The 9,905-nt window shown below is 39.2% G+C and overlaps 1 protein-coding gene across 1 annotated transcript in view; it reads left to right on the forward strand.

Moving 5' to 3' along the window:
- Positions 1–9,905, forward strand: part of ADCY2 (adenylate cyclase 2) — a 212,722-nt gene that overhangs the window by 155,770 nt on the left and 47,047 nt on the right. Inside the window, exon 15 of the mRNA XM_009638721.2 lies at positions 3,888–3,972. Coding sequence (XP_009637016.1) covers positions 3,888–3,972 — 85 coding nt within the window. The remainder of the gene's footprint in view (positions 1–3,887; positions 3,973–9,905) is intronic.

Raw genomic sequence — 9,905 nt, forward strand, 5'->3', positions numbered from 1 at the left:
TCGAGAGCTCTTGCGCTCTGTGGATCACACCCTTAAAGATCTGCCAGCTCTGTCTGTTCCCCTGTCCCTGAGGACCGTTTCCCAGGGAGTCCTTCTGACTATCTCCTTGAGGAGCTGGAAGTTTGCTTTTCTAAAATTCAGGGTCCTGACTATACTCTTTGTTCTTCCCATTTCCCTCAGGAGCGTGAGCTCTACCATTGCATGATCACTGCAGCCCAGGCTGCCTCCGAACTTGACATCTCCGACGAGCTCGCTTGCATTGGTGACCACCAGGTCCATTCTCGCATCCCCTTGGGTAGGGGTGTCTATTACCTGGCTTAAGAAGTTGTCCTCAATGCATTCGAGAAACCTGCTGGATTGCCTACAGCTTGTCATGTTGGTTTTCCAGCAGATGTATCTGATTTAAAAAGAACCCTCAAGTAGAGTTACAGTACTCAAATGATTTTTCTTAACACTGAAACTGCCATCCAGTTAGTCTACATAGCCATTGAATCCACTGATGGCTTATTGAAAGCATCAGTTGAATTAAGATAGAAGTCGCTACTGTTAGATACCAAAAATGTCTGAATTCAGTATTGCCTTGTATAGTTGTCATTTGTAATTGCTTCATTATGCTTTTATCACCTCAAGAGAATTTGCAATCAAATATTTCAAAACATGAATGTTAATTTCCTGGCAAGCTAAGGAAATTCTCTATGTCCCATTAAGGGACATGTGCCATAAGTCACATATTTTCCTAAAAGTTACAAAAGTGTAGAAAGAATATGTTCTTTCCTTCATTTTTCAGTATCTTTATCTTCATAATAAATTTTTATTTCTCAGTTAAAATGGTACCAACAAGACATAAGTATGTATAAATATATTTTTTTTCCAATCTCATACCACCTGATACAAATTAATTATTCAAAACAGGTATTTACTGATGAAACCAGAAAAATGTGAGAAGGATAGCCAAGATCATAAATTATTTAGACTTGGAACTGTCTGAAGCGTGGGAAGTTCTCATATTGTTTCCTCAGTTTGAAACTCTGTCCCTCTGTAGGTTATTGTCAGGGGTTGTCCTGTCAGGGCTCCTGGCGGGGCACCGCAGCAGAGAGCAGACCTTTCAGAAATGAGGGAATTCCTTGAAAGCATAGGAAGAGGCAGGTAAAAAGTTAGCTGGCTTATGGGATCCCAGGTGCTCTTTTGACAAAAAGGTTTGCCTGAATCTACCAATGCAATGTGTTTGGTGACTTGTGCGATGTGTTTGATGACTCTACACAATAAAGGCAAGATTAGTTTACTGTAAAGTCCTATACTGTTTTCATAATGTTCCAGTGACAAAGAATAAATGCATATTATGGCTTTCCTATGGTCATTGCCTCAAATGAGGCATGTTTATGGTGGCACTTAATTTTTAGTATTTTGATTCCTGTGACAGCATTTTCAGCCCACTTCTTTCCTTCTAGCAGCAGCATGAAACTATTTTGGCTTAGCCTAAACTGAAACAGAAGTCCTGCTGGTCCTAGAAAAGAAGGGGGTGTGGCGAGCAAAAATCGTACAACTTTTTTTCTCTGTATTCACTCCTCAAATCTGGATTATAAGATACCACTTTTCCTTTTGCTTACCCTTAGTTCTTTTCTCTTTGTCCTGGTAATCAGAATCGTGTTCACCTTGCTATGTAATTCCTTTTCTTATGCCACCCCAGTAACATCATTGATCATGTAAAACAGCTACAAAGACCTTTTGTTCTTGACTGTTGCCCACGTGATTAAGTACTCTTTGCGTAAGCTCTCTTTATGCCATGTTAATTTTATTTCCCTTGCTCTCCAGTTTCTCTCACAAACATCTGCATTTCTTCTTCTACATGGATGCACTCCAAACTTGACTCATAAAGCTATTCTCGAGCTGAATCATTTCTTAAGGTGTGCAGGCTCCTTTTTTGTATCCTTCATATCAGGGAAAGACTAGCAATAGTTTGAAATGCAGGAATGGTTACTGAAGAGCATAAATGATGAGAAGTGTTTATGCATATACGAAAAATAAGCCTGTTAATTATATTCCTTTTCTGTCATCTCTTCTGTTGCTTACTAGATTTTAAATTCCTAAGAGTAGAGACCATAGCTTTCCATACACTGATGTACAGCTTACTGTCCTAGCCTCGATGAGAAATTCTTGCAGAACACGTATTCATAAGCAATAATGATTTTCAAATAACTTCTAAAAGAAACATTATTTCAAGATTAATATATGTTGTGAATTGCCAGTTGCTTGTTTTTCATTAGCTGTTTGCATCGACCCAAAATCTGATGAATACGTAGCATATAAGAGGTTCTCTGAATGATTGGCAGGGAAGCTCATAAATTATCCTCCAAAGTGCTTTTAATGGCAGCAGTATGGCATCAAATTGGTTTGTGAAGTTAATGCCTTTTTGTTCTTTCCTGAAAATAGCTTCTTTAACACTCTTGTTGAAACAGATCAAAATGTTTTCCAATATTTGTATGTAACTAAGGAAATTGATCCACAGAGTTCTACTCCTAAATTTTTAGTATTACAGTTTCTAAAATGTATATATTTGTATTCAGGTGGCATCTTTAAAGAACAGAGATATATGGTTTTATTAAATATGTATTTTAACTCTGAATCACACGTTTAGGGAGGAGCTAACTTAGCATGTAACTTTTATTATGGTTTTGTGGAAAAAACAAGGGATATAAAACTTATTTCTAAACCGTCATGCTGACATTTCTAGCATATAAGGTTTGATAAAATAAGAGATCTGCTGATGCACAAAGGAGTTGAGAGAGATTTTTAAATTCTGTAAAAATGTCAAATCTGTGGTTAAAATGAAAGCAGACACCTAGGTGAGGGACTTCATGGCAGCATCTAGTTCGCTTGCTTAAACAACTCAGTTGGTCCAGAGCTTCTGATCTCCTCTTGGCATTCATTAAACATAATTGGTGCCTGATGGAGCAATTACACTCTACTGTGGCATTCATATAGGGAGATTTCCACATTTGCAGACTGAATGCATGCACGAATTGTTTCTGCATCCCTTTTTCTGTTTGCTGAGAATCCAGTGATGCTATTTTGGCTGGACTTTCCTATTTGTAACATACAAGAAAAAGACGAGCTAGAACGTGGAGTAAGGATGATTTCAGGAAGAGTATAGATTACGCAATTTTTTTTCATTTGAAGGCTGTTGTTGTTTTTTCTTTTCTTCATGGTGTTTAGTTTTCCTTCCTCTCCTGTCCTCCGATACTTCAGGATCTACTGGCCAGCCAGTCAAATCTGATACAAAATGGAGTTTTCAGAGGTGTTGAATACCTATCTGTTCATGAAATAGCAGTCACTATACTAGGCCCCTTGCTGACTGAGAGACTCTAGGATCACAGATATCAGAGGTTCTAGCTGTGAGACACTGAAAACCGGGCATCATTGTACCATGCTATTGCTTTTTCTACCTTTAGGGGGAATGGACACTACCAACAAATTAATTTTGTATGCCTGTTAGACTCCTAAATTATAAAATCAACAGCATAAAAATAAAGCAATAAGGATCTTATTTAATATAGGCTTTCTAAAGTAAAAACAAAAAAAACCAAAACGTTGCTGCTCTTAATGCACTCTGTCATTTAATTTATTTGTGTGGAAATTATTATTGTCTCATGGTAATAGGTTAGCAAAGTGAGAGGTAAAGCCAATTCAAGCATTCCTGAGTTGAGAAAATGGCAGGAAAAAGGCCTGTCATTCTGGTAAGGATTGGAATTGTTTTTCCATGGTGTTAATGTTTGGAAGTTGCAACTTTCACATGATAATTTTTCATATAATCATTATTATACATAAAGAAAGGTCATGCTACAAATGTGTAACAGAGAAATTAATACACGTTTTCTTATTTCTCGTAGAACATCTATTCTTGGAATTTCATTTGGGGCTGCATTTCTCTTGCTTTCCTTCATTTTGTTTATCTGCTTTGCTGGACAGCTTTTGGTAGGTATTCAAGGAAATGTAATCCAGTAGTTAATGGTTTCTTTTAAATAACATGTTCTGATTTTGCCAAGTCACTCTGCCTTTGCAGAGTACCCATTAAATGAGAAAGGCTTGCATGCTCAGGCTTCTGAGGATATTGTTTTGTCCACATTAACTTACTATAAAATGTCCTCATTTACCAGAAAATGCCAGTGCAGTGACTGTGTACCTACAATGATATTCTCTTTCCCCCATGTGAAGCTGGATCCTCTAAGACGTTTGCATTATTGTTTGATTGTTTGTCTTTTCAAAATTTTCGCTATTCCACTTACAGGTGACTCATGAGTTCTTTAATTTGGGAGGCTGTATATTTGTTTAAGTATTGTATAAGACCATTTTCTGAGTTTAGAGAACATTTCATGATGAAAATTTAACTTGTTATATAAAAATTCTATAGTAAAATTCTAATTTTGCCATTGAGTGGTCCAGGTATTAGTGTAATGCCTGTTAGTGTAGCCAATAATATTCTGAATTTGAGAATTTAATTTGTTTCAAGATTTGATCAAAAATTTCAGCATTTTACAATATAATTTACAAGTATTATTGTCCTCCTTTCAGTCATTCTCAAATAGATTAACATATAACCCCAGTATCAATACAGTCTGGGGGAAGAAAGGCTCGAGAGCAGCCCTGCCGAGAGGGACTTGGGGGTGCTGGTGGATGAAAAGCTGGACATGAGCTGGCAATGTGCGCTGGCAGCCCAGAAGGCCAACCGTACTCTGGGCTGCATCAGGAGAAGCGTGGCCAGCAGGTCGAGGGAGGTGATTCTGCCCCTCTACTCTGCTCTGGTGAGACCTCACCTGGAGTACTGCGTCCAGCTCTGGAGCCCTCAGCACAAGAAGGACATGGACCTGTTGGAGCAGGTCCAGAGGAGGGCCACAAAAATGATCCGAGGGCTGGAGCACCTCTCCTATGAGGACAGGCTGAGAGAGTTGAGCTTGTTCAGCCTGGAGAAGAGAAGGCTGCGGGGAGACCTGATTGCAGCCTTTCAGTACTTAAAGGGGGCCTATAGGAAAGATGGGGAAAATCTTTTTAGTAGGGTCAGCTGTGACAGGACAAGGGGTAATGGCTATAAACTGAAGCAAGGTAGGTTTAGACTGGATATAAGGAATAAATTCTTTACAATGAGGGTGGTGGCCCCATCCCTGGAAATATTCAAGGCCAGGTTGGATGGAGCTCTGAGCAACCTGATCTAGTTAGCGGTGTCCCTGCTCACTGCAGGGGGGTTGGACTAGATGACCTCTAGGGTTCCCTTCCAAACCCAAAACATTCTATGATTCTATGATTCTACAATAACTCCACCTAGAATGAGGTATTTCAGGATGTGTAAGAAAGTTAATGCAATTTTAATTTGGTGTGTAATCTAGAATAAAACTAGCAGTACACTTGTCACTTAATCCATACTTCACTCTCTTTGCATTTTTCCACAAGCTCCCATGGAGAAAGCTCAGAGAAAGATCTTTTATAAAAAAAGCAAATTATGCTCATGGGAGAGACAATTACATTACTATGCAGTAAAACAGTAAGGAAAGGTGGCCTGACAGTTGAAGCAAGAAACAGAGGAAACGAGATTTTATAATTTCTCCTTTTTCCCTTGTGAGGCTTGTAATTAACCAGGACATGTTTTTAAGAAAATTAATTAATCTACATTTCAGTTGTCTTTCCAATAAGGTAGGGATGCTGCCACTGCTCAGGAATTAATCTGAGATATAATGCAACGGTATTTTTAAATATTTTAAATCCTTGGAGTGAGGTCCTAGAGGTATTGCTATTACTTACTAGTAAAAATTAGTTCTCATGTAATGTTGTGCTTGATTGCTGTTTTTTATTGACTTAAAGAGTAAAATGGTGGAGTCAGAGTACTGCTGTTGAATAAGCAAATTAAAAAAAAAAAAAATCCTTCAAGGAAAAGGCACCCTTTTTCCTGTAGGACAAAGATGTGCCAGTGAAATGGTATCAGGCAGTGTTGGGACATACAGTCTCCTGGGGCTTTTATTTATAATGTATCTTAGGAGGAACACAAACATATTTGTCTGCATTTAAAGGGATGTCTAGCTAAGCAAATATCCCAAGTCAGAGTTGAAGAGTCGTGCCATTTGAATCATATCTAACACCTACTTTTGATGCTGTTTTTCCTATTTCTTGTATGTAATGTAAATAGTTCCCAGAAATTGAGACCTATTATTGCATTTGTGTTGACTTGCAAGATGTCATGTTCGAACCTAAATAGCTTGAAGAGGACCCATTTACGTCTATGTCATTATGAGTTCAGCTGCTGTAATACAGAAGTTATGCTGCTAAGAAGCCTTTCAGCAATTAAGTTATGACCATAGTTGACGCAGTTCTGTCTTTCCTTCATGAGCAGGATGTAGTTCTGTAAGGTGATGGATGAGAGGCAGCTAACAGAAGAGGCAATAGGTTCCTTCACGTCGAAATCCAAGTATTGTTTTTGCAGCTTTAACCACAGTGACACCCTATGTTATGTTTTGGTAGCATATCCATTGCAGTATCTGACCCGTAACTGTAAATGCTTTCTTTCTAGAAGAAAAAGCCTGAAATTCTCAATCAAACAAGTATCAATATCTGCGTTTTAACACTAGTGTCAGTGTTAACAGAAATCAAGCTTTACCATCCTAATCCTGACTGGATTTGAGTTTGGAGTGGGTTTTTTGCCAGTGGCAGTTTTTCTCTCCTCTTTTTCTAAAAGAGTGCATTTTGGACTCCCTTGCAGAATGCATGTAGTAAAAGTGGATGTGCTTGTGTGTACACACACCTGCATGTAATTACAGAGTTTAAAATCACCAAATATCTCTCTTCTAAAAATGCACAGAAAAAGCAGAGATTTTTTTTTTTTGCCTGACTGCCCCTGACAGAAGAACTGTGGTGGGTTAGCCTTGGCTATGGACCAGGCACCCACCCAGCTGCTCACTCACTCTACCTCCTCAGTGAGGCAGGTGAGGAAAATAGGATGAGAAAGCTCGTGGATTGAGATAAAGGCAGGGAGATCGCTTACCGATTACTGTCCTAGACAAAACAGACTCAACTTGGGGAATATCAATTTAATTTATTGCCAGTTAAAATAGATTTGGGTAGTAAGAAACAAAAATAAACATTAAAGCCACACCATTCCTCCCCCCTCTCCCAAACTCAGCTTTGCTCCAGACTCTGTACCTCCCCCCAGGCAGCACAAGTCAGGGTGGAGGGTGGTCAGTACATAAACATTTCTGTCTGCTGCTCCTTCCCTTCACACTTTGTCCCTGCTCCAGCGTGGGGTCTCCACAGGCTGCAGTTCCTTCAGGAACATCCATCTGCTCCAGAATGGGTCCTCCATGGTCTGCCATGTGGACATCTCCTCCAGCATGGAGCACCTCCTCCTCCTCCTTCTCCTTCTCCAACCTTGGTGTTCCCTCTGCTGTTTCTCACTCTTTTTGTTCCCTCCTCCTCTTTCAGCCCAACATTTTCTGCCCTTCCTGAGCCAGGCTTTCCCCGCGGCGCCCGCCCGGGGCGTACTTAAACTTGCAGTAGCAGTCAAATATTTACATGACTGTTATGAGATTTATAGAGCGGGACGTGTAGTGCCGGTGAAGACAGCAAAATCTGAGTTCAAGTGAGAACACCTGGCTGTCACCGCATTAGGCGCTTATCTCAATACTTTGACACTTTACCCTCAGTCTCACCGGTTATAAATGGCTGTCACCACCGCAGAGTAAGTCACGCAAAACCCAACTTTGAGCAAGTTTCTCTGTATGATTTACATTTCGTTGGTGAATGAAAAAAAAAAAAAAAATCCAGACTGTAATGCTAAAATTACTAGCTCTTGTGGAATTTAATTACAATATTGTAAGAAGAGATTTATGCCCACTCTTTCACTCGGTTTATTATTGGTTGATTTTACTGCAGCACGGTCCAACTCAATCTGTTGTGGAGTGATAATATCAGCCATTAAATGCGAATAGGAATGTTTCCATCAAATGATGCGGCAAAGCGGCAGCACAAATAACGAGGTTACAGACTTCCAGATCCTGCCTTTTGCGGCGTGTTGTCCCCTGCCAGTCTTGGGCAAACAGGCTGAGGGCAGGGAGAGCTGACGGTTCTCATAGAAACAGTTGTTTGCCCATAGGCATTAAACCTTCGTCAGTCCTAGCTAAAATTGGTGTATGTCCTGAAACATGAAATGGATTTATATCTTTTATATTGTAGTTACTTCTTCTGTGCCTATGCATTTTTTTTTACTTTTTTAGATAATCACAGTATTCAGAGTTAAATCTTAAGATTATGAGTATTTTGGGTCTTAAAGATCGGTTTTGGCTTATATTTTCATATTTTAAATATAGGTTATTATTTTTTATTAATTTTGTGTATTTTCTGTGAGTTTTCTGTGTTAGGTTTCCTTCCCAGATTACGTGCAGATAGAGGACAGTGATTGTCCTTCAGCTTGTATATTTTCTGTGTCCCTTCTCTTTATCTTCTTGAACTACAGACGGGTTCATAGAATGAGTGTGAAATGCTTCAGACCTGGTAGTTGTAAGATATGTTTTACCTCCTGATGTGAATGCAAGGAAGCAGAGGTCTGGTTACTTAAATGATACATTGGGAAATGTAATGGAATCAATAAAAAAAAGCCCCACAGTAAGCAGGTAAGGAATAGATCTGTGTACCACAGCTGAGGTAGCCTGCCAAAGAAGTATTAGCCTTAAGCAGATGGGTTTTGTGCATTGATTCGAATACTGTCTCAAAAATTTCTTGGCATTACCTGGGACATGTGTGCACTTAATCGATACCACATACTCTTTGTATCAGTTATTTTCTATTCATATGAAATGGCTTTTTGTTGCATATGTTTATACCTTGCCAACCTATTTAGCTACTTCAGCTGACAAGGAAGATTAGAAATAAAAGCATTTCTTTGCTATCATCTCATCTGAATATGTTTATAGTCTCTCTTAAATACCCAGTTGAACCATGGAATTAGCAGAACACAGTGCCAACAAAACAAACATCAGAAAATAGCTGGTTCCACAGTTGAGAAAGATGCTCTAACTTGAGGTCACCGGAGCATCTAACAAAGTGCAGCCAGTCCCGTCCCTGCTAGAAGAAAGCGTGTTATTTATTAGTTGCATTACGCCACACCACTGTATAAAGAGTGATACACAATCTTCACCTATGTTTGCAGGGATGTGTATTGTACTCCAAAGCAATTGGCACTAGTACTTAACAGTCAGAAAGGCTGTGTACACTTAAGATACTTAAAAGCTCTGCAAGGACAGGAATATCAGCACCAGCACTACTTGAAAATTATTTTCAACCTGGAAACTTACCTCTGATGTGAGGGTCTCTGAATGCAGATACGAATGAAAGATCAAGGCCCTTCAGTTTCTTCAATAGTGAGGTTTTTCTTGTCAATTAAGATTAAAACAGGGATTGAGGAAGGCAGGGAGAACCCAGAGAGGCACTTTGGCATCTACAACAGTGTCCATGGAAGAGGCTCATCAAACCTAAAAGTCATCCTGATGAGTCTCTAGCACAGGCACTACAATAGCAAATCCATCATCACTCCATTAAGTACTATGTTCAAACTTCAGGAACTGTTTGAAATGGACTGATTTTCAGTAACAAAAATCCTTTACCTTACTCTTTCTTGAGTTACATGCTTACAACATGTTATGTGATTGTGACCAACTGAAGAAGTTGCCTAACGTGGTGAAAACCACAAGTTTCTTGTGTCTGTTGTACCAATAACTTCTCTTTTACTATTTTTTGATGAGTGAGACTATCTTGAAGTTTTTTAAAATATGGCAATGCTGCCTTTTAGTGTCTTTGCCCAAGATGGGATTGTAAGTTACCTCCAAATAGATATCCATGTGTGCTTCCTAATACCAACAGTCCAGTATGCT

Source organism: Egretta garzetta, unplaced genomic scaffold (genome assembly GCF_000687185.1).
Source record: "Egretta garzetta isolate BGI_Z169 unplaced genomic scaffold, ASM68718v1 scaffold264, whole genome shotgun sequence".
NCBI lineage: Eukaryota > Metazoa > Chordata > Aves > Pelecaniformes > Ardeidae > Egretta > Egretta garzetta.